The sequence below is a fragment of the Hemiscyllium ocellatum genome, chromosome 1, assembly GCF_020745735.1.
Source record: "Hemiscyllium ocellatum isolate sHemOce1 chromosome 1, sHemOce1.pat.X.cur, whole genome shotgun sequence".
NCBI lineage: Eukaryota > Metazoa > Chordata > Chondrichthyes > Orectolobiformes > Hemiscylliidae > Hemiscyllium > Hemiscyllium ocellatum.
Window position 1 is genome coordinate 96556381 of NC_083401.1, and position 23570 is coordinate 96579950.

The following is a 23570-nucleotide window of genomic DNA, read 5'->3' on the forward strand; positions in this document are numbered from 1 at the left end:
TGCCATCTGCCCCGAACACCGGAAGGATGTCTCGCTGCCAGTCTGGTACTGCCATCTAACCTGGCCAGGGAAAACAAAGCAAAAGTGAAAGAGAGAGAGAAAGAGCAGAAGTAACAAGAAAAAGAAGAAAGAAAACAAATGAGAGTGGATGGACTCCAGGCAAGAGCCCTCCTATTCCACCCCCACCTTGGATCCAATTTACTCAGTATTACTTAACTCATATTTGTAAATATCTTAAGTTTCCCATTCTCTTTCAATTCCTGATTTACAGCTACTTCCAGGATGCTACATGTATCCTCTCTAGTGAAGACTGACATATTGTCTGCCATCTCTGTATCCTAGACATTGGACAGTAAATATACTTAATTACATGACCTGCACAGCCTTCTGTAGCAATGAATTCCACAAATTCACCACTCTCTGGCTAATGAAGTTTCTCCTTATCTCCATTCTAAAAAGTCTTCCCTTTACTCTAAGGTAGTGGTCTTGGATCCTCATCTCTCTTGCCAATGGAAACATCTTCCCTCTATGTTGAGGCCATTTAGTATTCTGAAAGTTCCAATCGGATCCCCCTTATCCTTCTAAACTCGACCAACTGTAGTCCCATAGTCCTCAAACTTTCCTCATATATTAGGCCTTTCATTCCTGGGATCATTCTCACAAACCTCCTCTGGACCCATTCCATGGCCAATACACCTTACCTGAAATATGGGGCCCAAAATTACACACACTATTCTAAATGTGGTCTGACCAATTCTTTATAAAGCCTCAGAAGTACATCCATGCGTTTATATTCATCACGAGCTGAATGACAACCTTGTATTTGCTTTCCTAACTACCGACTCAACCTGCAACCGACTTTACCTAAAGAGAATTCTATGCTAGGACTCCCAATGTTCTTTTGCACTTCCAATTTCTGAATTTTCTCCCCATTTAGAAAATAGTCCATGCCTCTCTTCTGCCTACTAAAGTTCATGACCTCACACTTTCCCATCTGCCATTTTTTTTTGCCCACTCTCCTAACCTGTCGAGATCTTTTTGCAGTCTCCCCGCCTCCTCAGTACTATCTGCCCCTCCACCTATCTTCGTATCATCTACAAACGTAACCAAAATGCCCTCAGTTCCTCCATCCAGATCATTAATGTATAAAGTGAAAAGTTGTGATCCAACACCACTAGTCACTGGATTCCATCCCGAGAAGGACCTGAACTCCTAGGTGTCTCTGTTTGACAACAGGGCCCTGTCATTAATGATATAAATCCTGCCTTTGTTTGTCTTAACAAAATGCAACGTCTCGCAATTATCCAAATTAAATTCTATCTGCCACTCCTTAGTACATTGACCCAATTGATCAAGATTCCTTTGTAATCCAAGATAATCTTCTTCACTGTCCAGTATATCACCAGTTTTGGTAGCATCTGCAAACTTACTAACCATGCATCCTAAGTTTTTATCCAAATCGTTTATATAAGTGACAGGCAACAGTGGACCCAGCACCAGTCCCTGCAGAACGCTACTGGCCACAGGCCTCCAGTCTGAAAAACAACCCTCCACCACCATCCTCTGTCATTGACCATCAAGTGAATTTGTATCAATTGGCAAGCTCTCCCTGAATCCCATTTGATCTAACTTTACTCATCCGTCTACCTTGTGGAACCTTTTCATAGGCTTTACTAAGGTCCATGTAGACCACATCTACCGCTCTGCCCTCATCGATCTTTTCGGTCACATCCTCGAAAAGCTCAAATCAAGTTTGTGAGAAATAATTTCCCATGCTCAAAGCCATGCTGACTCTACCTAATCAGTCCTTGTCTCTCCAAATGCATGTAAATCCCTTCTTTCAGAATCACTTCCAGCAACTTACCCACCACTGACGTCAATCTCCCAGTGCTTGTATCGTGAACAAATTGGACTGTGTAACAACGCTTAGAAGGTAGCTATTGGCTGAAATGTGTGACAAAAATGCAATTATTTTCTTTAGATTTGAAAGATTCCATATACTATATGGTGTATGAATCTTGTGCTCATTCCTGGATTTTCTTTCGTTCACTCATACACTCACATTGTTGCTTACAGTCTAGTCTTCCTCTCTGTCTTTTTTTCCTGCTTTCCCAGTTACTCCTTTCTGTCTCCCCTATGCAATTCTAATGTGTGCAAATCCAGTTAAGAACAACAAGATTGACATACCTCAACATGTATAATTAGAAGGATGCTGTATTAAAATATATTAACTTTCATATCTCAAATTTTACATTTAGTTACATGCATAAATTTATTCAAAATTTTATCGAAAAGTAATATAGTGTTGTCTTGAACCATTTTTAGCTGAAAATGTGCCGTCAGAAAAGGGCAGCAGGCCAGGCAGCATCCAAGGAGCAGGAAGGTCGACGTTTCGGGCATGAGCCCTTCCCCAGTACAGATAGTGTACAGATTAGCGCTTTTCCGGTGGCACATTTTCAGCTCTGATCTCCAGCATCTGCCGTCCTCACTTTCTCCGAGAAGATTTGAACCATTTTTAGAAAGACACTGCTGCAGAAGATCTACTTTAAGCGGGAAAAACATTTGATAATTATAATCAAATTGGAATACAGTGCCAAGGGGAGCAAATATGTAATTATCTATAGTTTTGTCATTGTTCTTCAACAAAGGCTTTGGCTTCACCCAAGACTTAATTCTAAATGTATTTCAGTTTTGAAGTGTTTGACTGTGGCTGGATATTATTAAACAGATGGTCCATGTTTAACTGAGAGCCGTTGACTGCTATTAAAGACACTTGGGTTTTGCGTGACTAGAAGCTGACAAGAGCTCTGGAATTTGGTACAATTCCCCATCCTCCCCCATCCCCTTGAACATTACAACTACTGCTAAAGTTGCCTCACTCAGAGGTGGGATTGCAAGGCCTCAGGGTGGGGATTAACTGAATTGCTTCTGAATTCCCTAAAACTTTGTTTGAGCTTTGCAGTGTACTGGACTGATAAACAAAGATAATGTCTGGCAACTCTGACAAATCAGAGTGGGGATCAAATGTAATAAAATACAGAAAAACAGCTTTAATGTTATTCGCCTCTGCTCAAGGCTAAACCACTGAGTAAAATAAAACTCTGTAATGGTAGACTGTGCTCAATTGCTAGCCTCAGCATTTTCTACACTTGGATGTTGGTGCCCCAGGCAGGTAGACAGTCACAGCAGACATTTGAACAATGTTTTTGAACCACAGTACAGATTGTGTTTTCATTTCTCCTTCAAGTTGATTTTCAGAGGAATGTTTGTGCTATTGTACCTATTTATTATTAATTAACGTTGGTACAATATGTGATACATCTCTTCACAAATTGCACAGGCTACAAGGGAAATTGGTAATATAAGTTAATAATTAAAATACCAGACTCCTTTAATGTATAAGCACAAAAGATATTCATTTCAGTCCTAATCCAAGCTCTTCTATAACTTCAAGTTTGAACAAATTTTGATAATCCTGCTCGGCCTTTAAATTTATCCTAAATGAACAGATCATTTGCTTATAAGACGGGAGAGAACTGTTTAAAAATCAACACAGTTGGTTGCTGTGTCTTTGTGTTTCGTTCCAATTAGCCCATCCCTAATGCCGATATTCTTTTACATGCTCCTTTCCTTTGGACTTGCTTTCATCTTGATGTAGGTCAAAAATGTGTCTTGTTTAGTAATTATCAAAATTGCCTTTGAAGCAAGTTTACCTTTGGCTGTGAAGCTAGAATGAAATCCATGTTGAGTGATGGAGTAACTGGCGTTATTAATGTTATAGAACAGAGCCATTGAGCTCTGCACTGCCAATTATCTTTGTGTGAAACAGAATTCATGGCCTTTTCGCAACATCTTTGTAATTTTAGTGCAGGCCAGATCCAAATAGATTGGAGAACTGTAATATTGTACCTACTATATTTGTCCCAGTAATGAAAATATTTTCTGATTCTTATTTCTAAAATATGGACCAAAATGTTATCAACCTTCTGGAAATAAACTGATAATGGCTGTGGAAGAATACCTATTGTCATCCCACTGCTGTACAGATTTTGAGAGTACACAGGCAGAAGGCTGGAAGAACACAGGCAAGCCAAGCAGCATCAGGAGGTGCAGATGTCCTAGGATGTATGTGTTGTCCCAGTCAGAGTGGTGGCCTTCTTTGTCTGTATGTATGGAAACTAGTGACAGTGGGTCATATTGTTTGGTGGCTAGAACTCCATCAATAAACACATCAAGTTAGATCCCATCTACCTTCCCTTGAAAAAAGAACAGGAAATGACATCACCCACCTTAAGAAACCAAGACCTATAAATAGAGAGGTGGGACATACCAGCAGTGCTTCACCGGAGACTCTCTCTGACAATGTTACCTAGTCATGGTGATGAAACAACTGAAAACAAGCCTTAAGCTAACTCACAGACTTATCATCAACCTGAGCTACAAATCTTCTCAAAAATCGCAAAGGACATTAGCCTCAGTCCAATGCTTTTTCCTTTCGGGGGGCACAGTGGTGCCAGCAGGCACGTACAGGGAGGAGGAGTCACACATATCCTTCTCAGAAATTTCTATCAGGACAGTCCAGATTTGCGTAGTCCCTCCTCCACCCCTGCTGCCTGTGCTCCCAAATCCTGTAGCAGTTCAAGCCAAGGAAGTTGAACCTGCAGCTGGGCAGAAAACTTTCAGCAGACCTGAGCTCTCTAGGCCCAAAGGTATCAAGAAATGACTGCCCAAGACTTACTGAGCAGGACTGATCGCCATATGTAATGGTAAAGTCACCATAGTCTTACCAGACCATAGGGCTGCCCTCTTATTAGAAAGGAAGACAACTGGTTGTGGTTTAACCTGAGGATCACCTGACCTCAGGTGTGGGGAGAGGCTGAAAAGGAGAGCCCTTCATGGTAGCCTCAGCTGTTCTGAGATTTGAACCCATGGCATCACTCTGCTTTACAAATCAGCTGTCCAGGCAACTGAGCTATTTATTATGAACAAAATCTTGCCATGTTACCAACAGAGTCTTAAACAATTAAAGTCCAAATAAGCTCATTGATGCTGGAATTGAATTTCAATGAGCTTGTCACTGGCCTCTTGGCCTCAATGATACATTGTTCTGTTGTGGTGTCTTTGACAGTCCTCTTGGTCACTGGCCTGATTCTCAGCCTCATCTTCATTCTCAGAAGAGTACTGTTGTTCCCTGCATTTTGTTTGCATTCCAGACATTCCCTCATTGTCAAATGCATTGTCTAAAGTATTTTTAGATGAGAGTAAGTGGTTTCCGGTTTATGATATTATTACCTTCTAAGAAGTACTTTTATGTTTGCTATGATGTGGGGATGAGTTTGAGCAAAATGTAAATGCAAAGCTAATTGCAGTGGTGTTGGGTTCCAGCCTGTGTTGTGGTGGGTAGTTCAAACATAGAATACATATTAAGGGAGCAAGGCAAGCTCTCTACGAATAGGCTGTTTTTCTGATTGACAGTAAGAATGAAATACTATCCAAATGCTCTCAATGAGGTGATGGGTGTAGTTGTCCCTCAGAAAAAGAATGATACTTGTTCATCGCAAGATCTTGAGCATGCAGTCTTTTAATTGGGGAATGTTGCTGAACTACAACTACTGTGTGGTTTGGCTGATCAGGAAACTCTCCCACCCTTGCTTTGTGCCATACTATAGGCATGTTGGAAAAACTTAACAGAGTGATAGTCAACTTGTTTGGCCGCAGTAAGGCACACCTTCTCTAACCATCTAGTCCTGAGCTGGGTCTTAAACAGTCGGATTAGTTTTAAGAGAGTAGCTAAGAGTGAAAATGAATTGGTTGTGAGAGCAACAAAATTGTGACTTTGATCTTCCCAATTCCAAAGGAAGTTAACGGCCAGTCCAGAAGTAGAAATTGGACAACCCTCTGATTATATACTGACTACCAAAAGAACCTGAACTTGCATGAGGAAAGCATTTCACACAGTGAGTGGTTGGGATTTGGAATTCACTACCTGACAGGATGGTTTTTAGATTTATTAATAGCCTTCGTGGGGAACTGAATAAGTACTATAAAAAGAACATGGAGGGAGAGGAGGAGAGTGAAAACTAATTAGAATGCTCTTCAAAGGAGTCAGTGCACTATCAATGGGTCACATGGACTCCTGGATATTTTCTGATTTTCTACATGACCTCCTTCTATCCTGCATTTTTCTATGAAACCATGAATGGTTGAGAGGTCAAGTTGGATGTAATCATTGTACAGACTGAAGCTGTAGTTTAACTCCATGACTGTAACTCATAGGCTAAGGTGCAACTTGTAAATGAGGAAAAGGAGGCAGCCAAAGGATGCACACATGCAGCTGCTCAGAGGTCAGAAGAAAACTCGTCTGTGCAGATGCTATAGCTGTGTTGCGGGTGATGAGAGTCTAAAATATTTTACACGGTGGTATATTGAAACCAAAGATGGTTAGGATCATGATTGAAAACATGAACCCTTGTTAATTTGTCTTCACCTTAGCCCAAGAATGCTAATGTACCAATCTATTACAGTGTCAATTGAGAGCAACTGGCACAAATGGATCAACTTAGCTTTACAGCTTGAAACATGATTCAGTTTGTAGCACTCTTGCCTTTAAATCACAACATTTTGAGACCAAGTCCCTTTCCATTGCTTCAGCAGAAGAATCAAGGTTATTCCTCCATGCAACACTGCATCGTCAGATTTGCTGTAATTCGAATGAAACATTAAATTCAGGTGTCACCTACCTGCTTGGGTGGCTGTAAAAGATCCAATGGCTCGTTTCAGAGAAGTGCAGTGGAGTTATACATGTGGTTGTGCAATCAGAATAACCCATAACCCCATATTTACCTGGCTAATCCACCTAACCAATACATTCCTAGACTCTACAGGCAACTCAACATTGTCAATCCACTGAACCTGCATATCTTTGGATTGTGGGAGGAAACCAGAGCATCCATAGGAAACCCACACAGACGCGGAACGAATGTGCAAATTCCACACAGTCACCCAAAGGTAGAATCAAACTCAAGTCCCTGACGCTGTGAGGCAGCAGTACTAACCACTGAGCCACCATACCGCCCTGCTTTCTGGGCAAGAGAATTCCACTTGCTAAAAACCCTCAAATAATAATATTCTTCATAGTGCTATCTTAAAAGGGAGACCTTTTAGTTTAAACTATATTCACTCGTACTAGGCTCCCTGTGAAAGGAAACATCTTCCTGTTATCTACTCTATTAAATCCCATCAGGATCTTATATGTTTCAGTAAGGTCAACACACATTTTTATCAAGTTCATTGTATAAAGGCCCTACCTGTGCAACCATCTTTCATAAGGTAAGCGCTTTCACTCAGAAATAAGTCAAGTGAATCTTATTAGAACTGCTTCTATGCAATTATAACTTTTCAAATAAAGAGACCAGAGCTGTTCACAGTATTCCAGATGTGGTTTTGCCTTTGTCTACTGTGCTTGTTACGTGGAGGTGTTTGCTGAAAATGTGTTGCTGGTTAAAGCACAGCAGGTTAGGCAGCATCCAAGGAATAGGAAATTCGACGTTTTGGGCATAAGCCCTTCATCAGGAATCCGTTGCTGAACACCTATTGGCTTCCACTGAGGCTTCAATAAGTACTTCATTAACTTTGAAATGTCTGATAGCCATGAAAAGTACTGACCCTAACTTTATAAACTGCATTTGTTTTTTTTTCCAATATCACTGGGGGAGAATGTGAGAAAAGAAGAGAGTTTGGATAAAATCTGGGTTGACTATCTTTAGTAGTCCACCACTTTATTTAGAATGTATTACATTAGTCAGACCAAGGAGATTACTTGTGGGGTCCCAGTTACAGAATTAAACTCATGACCACAGGACCAGCTATACATGTATATGATGTAGTTAGAGGCATTTACAATGTCACGGGCTTCACACCTGCCTCAGCTTTTTAAAATGTATCCAGCTTGATATCTTGCACAGCTGGAGTGTTTGTCTCGGCAGACTTGGACATTATCCTTGCTTCTCTAAACTGCAAGACCAAAGTAAGTAGTCACATCATTTTACCTGCTAATTTATCTGTTACCTCTAATTCTGTCATTGGACCTTTCACTATTTGACTTCCTGTGGTAAATTACAGCTAAGGTAAGAGAATTTAACTCACTTAATTTTAGCTGTTCTACGCAGTTAAACATAGAGATGTACAGCATGGAAACAGACCCTTCAGTCCATGCCGACCAGATATCCCAACCCAATCTAGTCTTACCTGCTAGCACCTGGCCCATATCCCTCCAAACCCTTCCTATTCATATACCCATCCAAATGCCTTTTGCAATTGTACCAGCCTCCACCACTTCCTCTGGCAGCTTATTCTATACACATACCACCCTCTGTGTGAAAAAGTTGCCCCTTAGGTATCTTTTATATCTTTCCCCTCTCACCCTAAACCTATGCCCTCTAGTTCTGGACTCCCCCACCCCAGGGAAAAGACTTTGTCTATTTCTCTTTCCATGCCACTCATAATTTTATAAACCTCTATAAGGTCACCCCTCAGCCTCCGATACTCCAGGGAAAACAGCCCCAGCCTGTTCAGCCTCTCCCTATAGCTCAAATCCTCCAACCCTGGCAACATTCTTGTGAATCTTTTCTGAACCCTTTCAAGTTTCACAACATCTTTCCGATAGGAAGGAGACCAGAATTGCACGCAATATTCCAACAGTGGCCTAACCAATGTCCTGTACAGCCGCAACATGACCTCCCAACTCCTGTACTCAATACTCTGGCCAATAAAGGAAAGTATACCAAATGCAGCCTTCACTATCCTATCTACCTGCGATCCCACTTTCAAAGAGCTATGAACCTGCACTCCAAGGTCTCTTTGTTCAGCAACACTCTCTAGGACCTTACCATTAAGTGTATAAGTCCTGCTAAGATTTGCTTTCCCAAAATGCAACACCTCGCATTTATCTAAATTAAACTCCATCTGCCACTTCTCAGCCTATTGGCCCATCTGATCAAGATCCTGTTGTAATCTGAGGTAACCTTCTTCGCTGTCCACCACACCTCCAATTTTGGTGTCATCTGCAAACTTACTAACTGAACCTCTTATGCTCACATCCAAATCATTTATATAAATGATGAAAAGTAGAGGGCCCAGCACCGATCCTTGTGGCACTCCACTGGTCGCAGGCCTCCAGTCTGAAAGACAACCCTCTACCATCACCCTCTGGTTTCTACCTTTGAGCCAGTTCTGTATCCAAATGGCTTGTTCTCCCTATATTCCATGAGATCTAACCTTGCTAACCAGTCTCTCATGGGGACCCTTGTCGAACGCCTTACTGAAATCCATGTAGATCACGTCTACTGCTCTACCCTCAATCCTCTTTTTTACTTCTTCAAAAAACTCATTCAAGTTTGTGAGACATGATTTCCCATGCACAAAGCCATGTTGACTATCCCTAATCAGTCCTTGCCTTTCCAAATACATGTACATCCTGTCCCTCAGGATTCCCTCCAAGAACTTGCCCACCACCGAGGTCAGACTCACTAGTCTGTAGTTCCCTGGCTTGTCCTTACCACCTTTCTTAAATAGTGGCACCACGTTAGCCAACCTCCAGTCTTCCGGCACCTGATCTGTGACTATCGATGATGCAAATATCTCAGCAAGAAGCCCAGCAACCATTTCCACAGCTTCCCACAGAGTTCTACTGTCAATTCTGTAGCTCAACAACTGATTAAATGATCTGGAGGAAGGTGTAGATGGTCTGATTAGCAAGTTTGAAAATAACATTAAAATGGAGGAGTAGCAGACAGTGAAGGTGACTGTCAGAGAATGCAGCAGAATCTGAATAAATTGGAGAGTTGGGCAGAGAAATGGCAAATGGAGTTCAATCCAGGCAAATGCAAGGTGATACATTTTGGAAGATCCAACTCAAGAGCAAACTATACAGTAAATGCAAAAGCCTGGGGGAAAAATTGATGTACAGAGAGATCTGAGTATTCAGGTCCACGGTACCCTGAAGGTGACAACGCAGGTCAATAAAGTGGTCAAGAAGGTATACGGCATGTTTTCCTTCATGGTAAGGGATATTGAGCATGAGAGTTGGTAGGTCATGTTACGATTGTATAAGACTTTGATTCAGCCACATTTGGAATACTGCATACAGTTCTGGTCAAAAGGATGTGGATGCTTTGGGCAGGGTGCAGAGGAGGTTCACCAGGATGTTGTCTGGAATGGAGGGTGCTAGCCATGAAGGGAGGTTGAGTTGATTAGGATTACTCTAATTAGAAAGACAGAGGTTGAGGGGGAACCTGATTGAGGTCTGCAAAATCATGAGAGGTATAGACAGGGCGGATAGCAAGAAACTTTTTCCCAGAATGGGGGACTCAGTTACTAGGGGTCATGAGTTCAAAGTATGAGGGGAAAAGTTTAAGGGCGACATGCATGCTAAGTTCTTTACCCAGAGGGTGATGGCTGCCCGGAATGCATTGCCAGCGGATATGGTAAAGGTGTGCACGATAGCATCATTTAAGATGTATCTAGACAGATACATGAATGGGCAGGGAACAGAGGGACTCAGATCCTTAGGAAGTAGGCGACAGGTTTAGATAGCAGATCTGGATCAGCAAAGGTTTGGAGGGCTGTAACTTGTAAGAATTCAATCCAACGCATCATGTTGTGCCAGCTCTTGGGAATAGCTACTCAGTTGGTCCCATTCCATTTTTGGATTGTTTTTAAGTTGCAAACTTCTGTCTCTCTTCAAAACCCTATTCCATTCAAAATCTGTTGTGCCTGTCAGTGAAGAGACATTTCAGTAAAATTAGTTTAATGCTTGTGCGTGGAGATGCATTCTTGCCAATAAACAATCCTGAATAATTATTAGCCCTTTTCTCCCTTCCCCACATCCTCCTCTTCTCCACTCCCCTTCCATTTTGTTTTTACTTTACTTCCCCTCCCCCCTCAGATTTCCTTCTCTCCCCCATTTCCCTCTCCTCCTCGTTTCTTCTTTTCCATAACTCAACTGCCCTCCATATTTTCACTTGCAAACTTTCATTTCTCCTGTTCTTTAGATTCCTCATCTCTCTTGCTGTCTTATCACCACTCTCTCCCATCCTTGCCCACCCTCCCATTTTAATCATGGATCTGCACATTAATCCGTTTTGTTTTAATTCCATACTTCTAGCATTTTCAGATGTTACCTTTTTCTATGAATTCCTTGAATGAAACACATTCCAAACCAAATTGTAATTGTCATTAATCTTCCTGTAGGAGTGACTATAATATTTACATCTCAATGTCAACCATCAGCTGCAACATCATCAATTTGTCAACAGTACATTAAGTGATTACATCACTGGTTGAGTAATCACTGACACTGTCATTTGGGTCAACTTGTTGGAGATTAATGAACCATTTCTCCTCTAAAATTGTCACAGAAAGCTTACTGAATTTTTTTTAATATATATTTCAAACTCCAAAGAGGGGAGAATAAAAGAGACTTTGGATCCTGTGTCTTCACTTCTCAGTTATGAGTGTTGGTCTGTTGAGAGAAGTTTGAAGCAGAACTTAATAGCTTAAATAGTGTGTGGCATGTTAGTTGTTCTGCAATTTGTTATTTAAGTTGCTGTTTAGATTATTACAATTTTTCTAATCCTGGGATAATGAATAACATTATCTTCTGGAAAAGTTACAAATTCTGTTACATTTTGAATGACAGCTTCCTCAAAATTCACAAACACATCATGACCTACAATCTTTTTACATTATTTCTTTTTTCGCTTGGAGCCACTGCATAACTAATAAAAATATGTCATTTTTGTTTTATATTTTTGTTTAACTAGTGTCAGCCATGGCTCAGTTGGTAGCATTCTCTTCTGAGTTGTGTTTCAGGGTTGTAGTCCTGTGACAATAAAAGATATTCTATTCTATTCAGTCTCTGCTTTGAGCAGTGCAGAGGGATCACAGCAATGTCAACAATGACACATTTCAAATTAGATATTAATGAAGCTGCTGTGATAGATGTCAAAGATCCCATGGGAAAAGAAGAGCAACTGACCTGCCCAGATGTCCTAGCCAATATTTATTTTTCAATCAAAGTCACATTATTGAGTGCAGCTCTAGAATTCACATTATAGGAGGGATGTGTTTGCACTGAAGTGAGTACAGAGGGGATTTACCAGGGTATTGCCCGAACTGAAGAGTTTTAAGTTATGAAGTGAGATTGGTTAGGATGTGGTTGTTTTCCTTGGAGACTAAAGGGAGGACACAATTGAGTTATAGAAAAAAACTAAAGGGCACAAACAGGGTAGACAGGAAGGAACTTGCTACCTTAGTGGAAGGATCAGTGACCAAGGTGCACAGATTTAAAGGACAGGATGTTTAGACAGTGGTGAGAATCTGGAATGCACTGCCTGTCAGGGTGGTTGAGGCAGAAACTCTCATAACGTTGAAGATGTATTTAAATGTACACTTGCAATGCTAAGGCATTCAAGGCTATGGACAAAAGGCTGGAAACTGGGACCAGCATGATTATCGGTTTGTTTTTGACTGGTGCAGATTCAATGGGCTGAAGGATCTTTTTCTGTACTGTAGACCTCTAAGACTATGACTAAGCTGATCATTTGATCACTGTCATATTTTTGTTTGTAGGAGCTGACTATACAGAAATTGACTGTTACATGTCATTCATAATAGCAATTACTACATTTCAAAAAGTAAATCATTGTCTGTAAAGCACTTTGAAATGGTCAATGATCATGTAAAGTGCAATAAAATGCAAGTTTTCCATTTTTTTTATTGCAGCCCTTTCTAAATCTATTAATTGCTCATCAACATCTTCTGGCCACATACATATATCTATCTGCACTGTCATTAAGACCACTTATTTACACTTCTATAACATACTTGACTCCGCTTCATTTAATCTCACCTACTGCTAAAACCTTCAACCATGCTCCAATTTCTAATTAAATATGGAATGCAATGGTCTGGCATTACTCACATGATAAGCCCAAAAATTTCCTAATTCTGAGACCTTTGCAATGCTTAAATTTTAAGTATCAACAATTAGGTTTTAAAGATAGCCTTTGGTAGTTAACAAAAACTGCCTAAACATTGTGAAAGAATCTCAATGATCATTTTAATCTTTTATTGCCAGAGGGAATTTTTTTTAAAGAAACTTCATCACTTACGAATATTTTATTTCATGTAGATGTGAAGCACTTTGGAGTGAAGTTGCCTGTTTAGATTGAGCTCTTACAATGGAGAGTCTTTAGATAATAATTTGTTGGTTATCTAGTCCAGGTTCAAAACAAAATCCTTTTCGGTTGGCAACAGCTTATTGTTTTTAAGACATGGGACCATGTCCTAATTTTATCACCACTGTGTATCTCTGATAGGAGAAGTGGTCCTACCATGGCAGAAAAATCTTAAATTTTGTTTGTATCAGCCATATTTCCATTATGAAAGAGGGAGATGATGGCCTCGTGGTATTATCGCGGAATTGTTAAACTATCGAGCCCGGTAATGTTCTCGGGACCTACGTTCAAATCCTGCAATGGCAAATAGTGGAATTTGAATTCAATACAAATCTAGAATTAAAACTCCAATGATTCTCTGCAGAAAAACTCATCTGGTTCAGTGATGTCCTTTAGGGAAGGAAACTGACATCCTTACCTGGTCTGACCTCCATTATTTATTATTCAAGGCTTCATAAATAGGGGCATAAAATACAAGAGAGGAAGATCATAAAGAACGTTAATGACAAATAGTTGGAATATTGTGTACAGTTCTGAGTACCATATTATAGGAAGGATGTGAATGTGTTGAAGACAGTGCAGAAGAGGTTTATGAGAATGGTTCCAGGGATGAGGCACTTTAGTAATGAGCAACTTAGGAGGAACTGGGACTGCTGTCCCTGAAGAGGAGAGATCTGATAGAAGTTTCAAGATTATAAGTGTTCTGGATAGAGTGGATTAGGAGAAACTCTTCACTTGTAAACAGATTGCTAACCAAACGGCACAGTTTTAAAATATTTTGAAAAAGCAAGGTGAAGAAAAGGATATTTTCACACAGCAACTCATTTAGGTTTTGGAATGGATTTCCTGGAAGTGTCAGGGAGGCAAATTCTGTTGAAATGTTCAAGAGGATGTTAGTTGATTATTTAAATTAACAATGTGGTGGGTCATGGGAAAAAGGCAGGACATTAAAATGCTTAGATAATCATGCAGACTCATTAGGCTAAATGGCTGCCTCCTGCATGAGAACAATTCTGCAGTTCTGTGAACTTGCCGTTCTTGTGTAAAATATGATTAAATAGCACAGAAGACTGGCAAGTCAACCCCTGCAGAAGCATGAAATCAATCGTTGAATTAAATTAAATTGAATTGAATTAGCTTGATTGTCACATGTACTCAAATGAATACAGGGGAAAGTTTATAAGTTTCCACTTTCAGTGCCATCTTAGGTACAAAGGTACCTGGGTTCAGCTTCTTCACTTAGAGAATTAGTAACAATATCATCAACATATGGCACCATCTTAGGTACAGAGTACCTAGTTATAATCCTTAGTTAAGGAATGGAGAAATGAAGAAAAAAAGAAGTTGCATTACTGCTATATCTAGTTATAACTGTGTGGGTCAGAAAAGCAAGAAACAATCAAAAAGACAAACATCAATCTCTCTGCAGGGGCTCTCTTCTGCAGACCAGCGCAGGGAACTTCCACGTGGTCTGATCGCTGGCTGCCGTCACAATCCACACCGGATCACTGTCTCTGCACCTGGCCCCACTGTCCCTGTCCCTGCACCAGGCCTCACTGCCCCTGTTCCTGCACCAGGCCTCACTGACCCTGTTCCTGCACCAGGCCACTGCCCCCGTCCTCGCTCCAGTGCGTCTCCCAGAGATGTTTTCTGAAACATTCTGTAAGTTGGCGTCCTGTCTCCACAATGTTGAGGAGACCACAGCGAGAGCAATGGAGACAATAGATGATGTGTGTGGAAGTACAGGTAAATCTGTGTCGGTTGTAGAAGGACCCTTTGGGGCCTTGGACGGAGGTGAGAAAGTGAGATAGAGGAAAGGTTTTACTGTGCTTGCTAGGGCAGGGGAAGGTACCAGGAGTGGAAGCTGGTTTGTTAAGTATATTCAAGGTTGAGATAGACAACTTTTAATTAAAAAAAGGAATCAAGAGTTATAGGGAAAAGGCAGGAAATTGAAGTTGAAAATTGTCAGATCAGCCACGATCTAGTTGATTGGTGAAACAGCTTCTATCGCTTATTATAAGACCATAGGAATAGGTTATTCAGCCCAGGCCTGGCCACAACTTATAACAAGTAATGAACTTCATTCAAATTATTTTTCATCCATCAATTTCTGAAAGAAACAATTATTTGAACACTTCCATTTTTGTAGGCAACCTACAAGCCTTTGGTGAAGCAGGTGATAGAGGAGATCTTCCATCCAGATCGATCTGACATTGTGGATATTGAGTACATGTCTGGTGGCTTAACAGAACTTCTCAAAACTGGATTCAGCATGTTCATGAAGGTTAGTTACAATGCAGTGAAGAATTTGGCAATTATTGTCATTATGGTCCATTTCTTACTATATAAAGTACTTACATCACTGTGTATGCATAATCATAAGTGTGCCAAGAAAAAGATCTTGTTACAGTTACAACTTCTGGAAAAAATGTTAAATTTGTACTTTATAAATCTCTGGCTATGTTGCTCATGTGCTTCTGATGTGGCTGGAATCCATTGTCCATCCCTAGTGACCTCTAAAAAATTAATGGTAGATTGCCTGTGGAGACCCAGACCAATGCACTAGTGCTGCTGGGGTGACTGAGTTGCTCACCAATTTGATTGTCCAGCTGTTCTGAGTGACATGATTTTAACACTTCCACCCATCCCTTCCTGGGATTCCAATCCCCTCCAGTCCTCTGAGTTAGATACAGATCCTCAGATCTAGTTGGATCAAGTGCCAAACTGACTATGCTCAACCTCTAAAGTGGAATTAGATAAGGCTCTTGACTTACTGTAAGGGCATCTCCTGACTGACCATAGTTCCGGTTGATACCATCAGGGTTCCCATTGACCTTCAGACTTGGCCAATTGTTTGAAACACATGCAGTGTTTGCTGGATGAGCTGCTGGCACATGCTGAAGGTGTGTCATTATTGTGCACATTCCTGATGAAGGGCTTATGCCCAAAACATTGACTCACCTGCTCCTCAGGTGCTGTCTGACCTACTGTGCTTTTCCAGCACTGCGCCTTTCGATGACTGTCATTATTGTAGCCAAGTGGCGTATAACAATATATCCACCCCTGGATTAGTGGTGCTGGAAGAGAATATCCACCCCTTGCCTATTCAGTGCTGTGATAAGTTGCTCCATCTACCTCTGTGCTAAAAACACACAATTAGGATGCATCTCAAGGTCAGTTTGCCTGAAAATGCTTGCCATCAAGGCTTAACCATGATTAGTGACCTGTTGACAAAGAATTAAAGGGCACTCAGCTCCTGTGCAAACTGTGAGGTGTCAACACCTGGAGAACTGGAGAGAAATACTAATCAGAGAAAGAAACCCGTTCAACAATATTATATCTCCAACAATCAATACTGTCCAATTACTCAAGAAAATGTTAGCAGCCCTGAGAAACCTAAACTATAACTACCTAAATAATCAGAAATGAGAAACAGATTGTGTAGGGTAAAATTGAAAACAGAATAATCATTTTTGTTACAAGCTGATAATGTTTGAGGTCACAGACGAGTGCTTTCTAAACAGTTAAGGTTTATAGAATTATTCTTCTTCACCTTAACCTTGGAAAAAAAATCTTTTCCCATTTACTAAATTATAACTTGAGGGATTCCCAGAGTGAACACAGTGACCAATGAGTCATAATTTAGTGAAGCGTTCTATCTTTTCTATATATCCTGTCCTGTAATAAACTAGCAGAGCATAAATTAATTTCTGTGCTGAGTTCTAAACTGTTCACCCACCAAATGTTTGTTTTTGCTTAGAAAGTAATCACTTTCATTAGCAAAATTGATGAGTGAGCAAATTTGTGTCCCTTGGTATAAGTTTGTGATTTTGCCTTCTACTTGAGGGGAATTAAGTAACAGCCTGTTTGGATATTATTGAATAGTATACAAGCAAAGTAACTTTTTAAAAAATAATTAATCAAATTGCCTTCTTTTCCAAAATCATGATTTGCAACAGGGGTTATATGATGCTTGTAGATGTGTGGACTATTTTCAGTTAATTCCAATTCTAGCTTCAACACAAATTTTTAATTATTTGTCTAAATAAATATTAACTAACATTCCTCCACCATCAATTACTATTTTATAATGATATAGATGACCTGATCCTTGGAATTATTTCTTCAGCTTTTCATTCACCATATTGTATATCTTTCCTGTGGAATTCCTGTCTGTTAAATGAAAAATTCTTAACATTCTGCTTTAGCCTCCTGCTGATTTGGAAGGGGCAAGCAGTATGTATACCTGAAGTGCTTTACAAAACTATAGTCAAACACAATTAAGTTGAAGGGAGACTTAGTGTGATCCATGCTTCAGAATAACGTTGTGGTTTCACAGCTCTGTGTATTGGGTCGCTAAATTACTAGCTTCATTATAAACTGAATTGCTGAATTTTGAACAGTTGAATTTAATAGGTAATTGGCAACTAAATATTTCTGGAATTTGTTTTACATTCTTTGTATTGTGTTTATAAAACTTTCTTTATGACACTTATGAAAAGGCATTTTTAGACTGACGACTGAAGGGGGTTTCCTTGCTAGGGGATATTTCTGATGTGCTGTGAAAACAACTTCTTGAATTGTGTTCCACCTTCTATAGCTGTATCAGCCTCCCAGCATGTCATATTTAATGCAAAGTCTACATTTAGCACCATGTAACATTCAGCCATGTGTGGTTTAAGGGAACTTGTTTTTAAAATAGAGCTGCCGTTCAAAAAACATTTTCACATTTAAAATTAGAATTATTTACATAATACAGTTCTGCATATTTCCATTGCATTTGTAGGAACTTCATTAGTATCATATTTCTGTTGCAATGGTCTGTGCATATTATTTTTGTACAGGTTTATAGTTTATAATCCTAACATGCTGGCAGTGACCATGAGTAAGGCTTGCATGTGGCAGCAGCATGTGGGCTGCCTTGCTTGTTGTGTTCTCACTATTTAAATGGATCCAGAAATTATGCTAGGTATTCCTACTCCTCTGAAAGTTCTCCTCTCTCTCTTTCTCTCTCTCTCTCTATCTCTATCTCTCTCTTGGCATACAGAGTAACAATGAGATTTTTTGGTCTTACCAGCATGAATGGATGTTACAATAATCGCGATTAACTCCTCAAGCACTCAGCATTTTGTTTTCTGTGTTACAATTTGTTACTTCTGTCAATTTTAACATCGTGTGTGTGTGTGTGTGTGTGTGTGTGTGTGTGTGTGTGTGTGTGTGTGTGTGTGTGTGTGTGTGTTGTGATCAACTCATTAAACAAAAATGCAGCAGATAATCAGATTATCCGCTTCTTAAACCAGTGAAAATTGCACAAAATCTTTGATGAAGAATTGTGAGCCAGTGTTTGAAAGGGGCAGTGAGATATCATTTTCTTCCAGATTTATCTCTGAAGCATTATTGTTACATATTATTAACCCGACAGGTGAGTCGTCCCCATCCCAGTGACCACCCTCTGCTTATTTTATTCCTTGTGGGTGGAGTCACAGCTTCAGAAGTTCGAATGATAAAGGAGTCAGTTTCAATGCACAAACCTAGTTGCCAGGTGAGTAGCATTTTCATTTAACTAATGTGATAAGGTAGCATTGCACAACCTACAAATGATTGTGCTGTAAAAATGCTATGTAAGGTTATGCTGAGTGAGCTGACTGAATCGTGTTCCAAGGAAGAGTCATATCAGACTTGAAGCATGAACTTTGTTTCTATCTCCACAGATGCTGCTGGACCTGTTGAGGTTCTCCTGCACTTTATTTTTTTTCAGATCTCCAGCATCCACAGTATTGAGTTTGGTACCCCAGGGTTAGTGAGGAGATAAATTGACAGGATATGCTCTTTCAACCTGTAACCTGTCTCAAAAGTGTATTGATCTTATGTTAGGGTAATATTGGAATTTACTAAAGTCCTCCGCATTAGAATAACCTGCACATATTGATCACCTCCACATAAACATTGACTGCTTTGGCAAGTTACTAAACAGCTGCTGGTGTCTTTGTACCTTGTTTTGATTTTAAAATGCTCATCTTTGTTTTCAATTCCATCCAGTACTTCATTGCTTCTGATCTCTGTAATCTCCTCCAGCCCTTTAGATATCTGCACTTGTAATTGTGATCTTTTAAGCATCCCCAGTATTATTGCTCTGCCATTGAAAGACAATGCACTAAGCTCTGTCTTTCCCTCCCTAAACCTCCCTGTCTCATTACTTCTCAGTCAGAAGTGACACAACACCAGGTTATAATCTAATAGGCTTATTTGAAGTCACAAGCGTTCGGAACGTGGTCCCTTTGTCAGGTGAAGGGAAGAGAAGCACACAGGCACAGAACTTATAGGCAGAGAGATCAAAAGATCACACAAATGGTATGAGTGGAGTGTCAAATAATAAGTCTTTGCAAGTGATCAAAAGTGGCAAGTGGTGTGAGTAAATTGCCAACAGCTGAATAACAAGCAAAGGGATGGTCTGTACTCCGATTCAATGTGGTAGAAAAATAATTACAAAAAATTAAAAATAGGTTTGTGCTAGAGGCTATCACAACAGGTATAAGAGTTGCACGCTGAAGGTCCAACCAAAATAATAAAGTAATCCAAAACTGTATAACCTAATTAAGGTAGAGAGATCTTAACCATTTATCAAGGTGATAGTGTCCAAAAAGGACAGTAAGGAAGATTTGACAGATGCAAAACAGTGTGATGGGGTTACATGTATTGCTATATGAACCCAAGATCATGGTTGAGTCTTCATGGGTACGGAACTTGGTAAATCAGTTTCTGTTCAGTGATTCGGCGTTGTTAAGTATCTCAAGGGCCGCCTTGGAGGAAGCTTACCTGAAGATCAGAGACTGAATGTCCACTGAAGATTTTGAAGGATGCCCTCATAACAATACAGAATACTGTATAACAACATGTGACCTCACGACACTTTTGAATGTGTAAAATCCTCTTTACTGTCCTATTTGGCACCGTCGCTTTGATAAATTGTTAAGATCTCTCTATCTTAATTAGTTTGTACAATTTTGGATTACTTATTATTTTGGTTAGACTCTTGTTTCTATTATGGTTATTCCAGTCATTTGGTTTGTCTCCAGCACCACCTTATTTTTAATTTTTTGTAATTATTCAGCTGTTGACACTCCACTCACACCATTTGTATGATCTTTTGATCTCTCTGCCTATAAGTTCTGTAAAAAATCATATGACATCAGGTATAGTCCAATAGGTTTATTTGAAATTACCTGCGGTTTCGAATAAACCTGTTGGTGTTGTGTGATTTTTTGATTTGTCCACCAGTGCAACGCCGGCGCCTCTGCAACATCATTCCTTCTCTCTTACTTTACCTGATGAAGGGACAACGCTCCGAAAGCTTGTGATTTAAATAGACCTGTTGGACTATAACCTAGTGTCATGTGACTTCTGACTTTGTCCACCGCAGTCCAACACTGGCACCTCCACATCATCATTTCTTCTCTTTGTTTTAGTAAAAAACATGTTAAAATCTTTCAGTCTATGCTTTTCGTCAACCTATGCTAATATTTATCATGTGGCTCAGTCTAATTTTACTTCAGGGATGCCTTGAAGACATCACAGAAGCATTTCTACTGTCCTCTTATGTGCCTTCAGCAACAACCAAGTCCTGAGTAAAGCAGTTGCTTCAGGAGTCATATGCCATGCATACAAACAACACCCTGTCCAGCAGAGCTGGTTGTCAGTTAGTAATGTGTCGGTGCTGGGCAAATTAGCTTGGGAGAGGGGTTTAGAGTTGACTACTTCCTTTCCACTAGATTTAGAGGATCATGTGACAATGCCTTTGGTGGAACATCTCCAGTGATTTGATGTGCCAACTGTAGGTTGTCCAATTCTCCAAAGGATGTAGAAGCCAGGTGATCATTAGTTCAACTATGGTTTAAGCTTCAGTTTAATTTTCTGATGTTTTAGTTCAGCAAAATGATAAACCAGGCAGCTGTGGGTGCCCATGTCACAATACTCAATTAGGAGCGGTCACCTTCATGAGAAGATAACAAATTACGGAAATACCTTCAACTAAAACACAAGAGCACAAGATAATTACGGAATAGGAAGCCTTTGGCCCAGCACACCTTGTCCGTGTACGAAAACCAAATAACTCACCATCGCACTCTTTTGATAAATAGCTCACCATCAATCTCTTGATAACTAACTCATCATCAATCGCTTGCTAAATAATTCCAGGTTTTTTCTTATCTTCATCAATTTATGTCAGGAGGTCTGTTCCATATGTTAATAATTCTGTGAAATAAACTTGCTGATTGGAGCCTAACATTTCCTTCTCTAATTTAAACCTTTGTTGCATTGTTCTGCTTTCATAATTTAAGATTGATTTTCCAGAACATTTTTAATGTCATTAACTGAAACAGAACTTCACCTTTCAGTCCCCTTTTTTCAAGCTCTAGTTCCTCATTTCTCCGTAATCTAATGCCAAGGTTTAGCCTCATTAATCTTTTGTCCCTCCCTCTCCTCCCATCAATGGTTCAGGTTTTTGGTTGTAAGTGAGATTTCTGACATATTCCAAGGAATATCCCAGATTTTTGATCAAATTAGACTTGGTACAAGGCTTTAGCTGGATGTTAAGCTCTCTAAACACGCTGACTGAAGAGACAGAATCAAAATTTAAATTTTAAAAAATCAAACTTTCCTTAACCTGATAATTTATGGAGGAGTTCACTGAAAATATATTAGTAGTTTCTCTTGCAAAAATGATAATCTTCTAGCTGTACAGTTCATCAGCAAACTAAAAGTCCTCCAATTTCTTGCTTCCCAGAAAAAAATGCTATTTGAATGCATCCAAGTGGAGTTCTCATTTCTGCTAAAGGGGGCTAGTTTGGAAAACTTTAGATTACATAATTGCTGGAAATAAAATGCTGCAAATGTCCAGTATTTTAATCACTATCTAAAACAAAATTCATGCTACCATTTCAGGTGGGACCTTAGTGAAAGTTTAATGAACAAATTCTCTGCAAAACATTAACAATGCTAGCCTGCCTTTCTCTTCCAAATAATGATCTACGTGATGTGAATTGCATTATTTCAAGTTTTTCAAATTACTAACATTCCACTAGCACTCATAGCATCTTTTATTTGTTTGTAGGGGGTGCAAAAAAGCAGGAACAACATACTCTCAATAGCTGAAAGCATGTGGCCTCTGGGGCCAATTGTCACTGCAGTAGAAACTGTCAGTAACTGTGTATAGGCAATCAGTTAATCTCCGATTTTGCTAAACTTTTCAAAATTGGTGAAGGGAGATATGATCATTTATCCAGTAAGTTTGTTTCACCCTTGATGTAATTGAGCGCCACTCGCCAAACCTGCTAAAGAAGTTTGCAAGCTATTTTACCAAAGCTTCTTTTAATAGCATTATATTGTATTGTTGACCTTAAGTGAATTGGGATTTAAAAACCATTTTTTCATCCTGATCCATGTGCCAGTCTAATAAACTGTGCTTTTCCATTGTGTTTTTACAAAGCCATAGAACATCAGTACATAGTAATGCAAATCTGATCATTTCATAAAGGCAGACACATAGATTTAAAGGCACCCCCAATTCAATCAGCTTTCAGTACTGATTATAACTTGAGCATTTTTATACCACCTGTGCCTCTGCCTCAGTTTGGGGTCACTGTCATCCAGGGTTTCCATTCTTGATTGTTTTTCACTGACCTCTACAATTTGCGGGGGCAGTTCTGATGCATTGACAGTCAAAAAGTCAACTTACATCCTGTGAGGGCCACATTCACTAAAAATGGCAGAACATGAACTCCATTATCTGTGGAATTAAGTTGGAGCAAGGAAGCAGAGAAAACTGGGAAAAATAAATCTGGCAATATCATTGCTTCACGCTAATCTTTGAATATGATTTAAAATATATAATTTATTCAAAATACTCCAGAAACTATGGAGATCCTGGAAAGAGAACTTTTAAAGTGATGTTATAGCTCCATGAAGGATTTTAATCTAGTCTCAAATCTGACATTAGATTAACACCTCCTGCTCCAAGAAGATAATCCTCCTATTTTCCTCGAAAACGACTGGGTCTCAGCTTTGCATTGAAGTCAGCATCTCTATAAGGGATCACTAGCCAAGGGGAATGTTACAAAGAAGAAAGCCACAACTGAAACCATGTTACCTGTCTTGTGAGGCACAAGATACGTGTTTTGTTCCAAAACCCTTCAGAGGCTTTGTTTAGATCTTTGCTTCCTGTGACAAGTTTCTTTCATTCCATTAACTCTCTAATTCGATAACACAATCACATTACTTTCTGTGTTTGGGTTGTGTTGGGGCTATTTCGACTTGCATAGAAACAGCTTAGAA

The 23570-nt window shown here is 39.7% G+C and overlaps 1 protein-coding gene across 1 annotated transcript in view; it reads left to right on the forward strand.

The window, feature by feature from the left end:
* The window catches only part of scfd2 (sec1 family domain containing 2), a 320194-nt gene that overhangs the window by 291094 nt on the left and 5530 nt on the right, over nucleotides 1–23570 (forward strand). The window contains exons 7-8 of the mRNA XM_060830813.1: nucleotides 15388–15522; nucleotides 18661–18780. Of these exons, the coding sequence (XP_060686796.1) occupies nucleotides 15388–15522; nucleotides 18661–18780 (255 nt within the window). The remainder of the gene's footprint in view (nucleotides 1–15387; nucleotides 15523–18660; nucleotides 18781–23570) is intronic.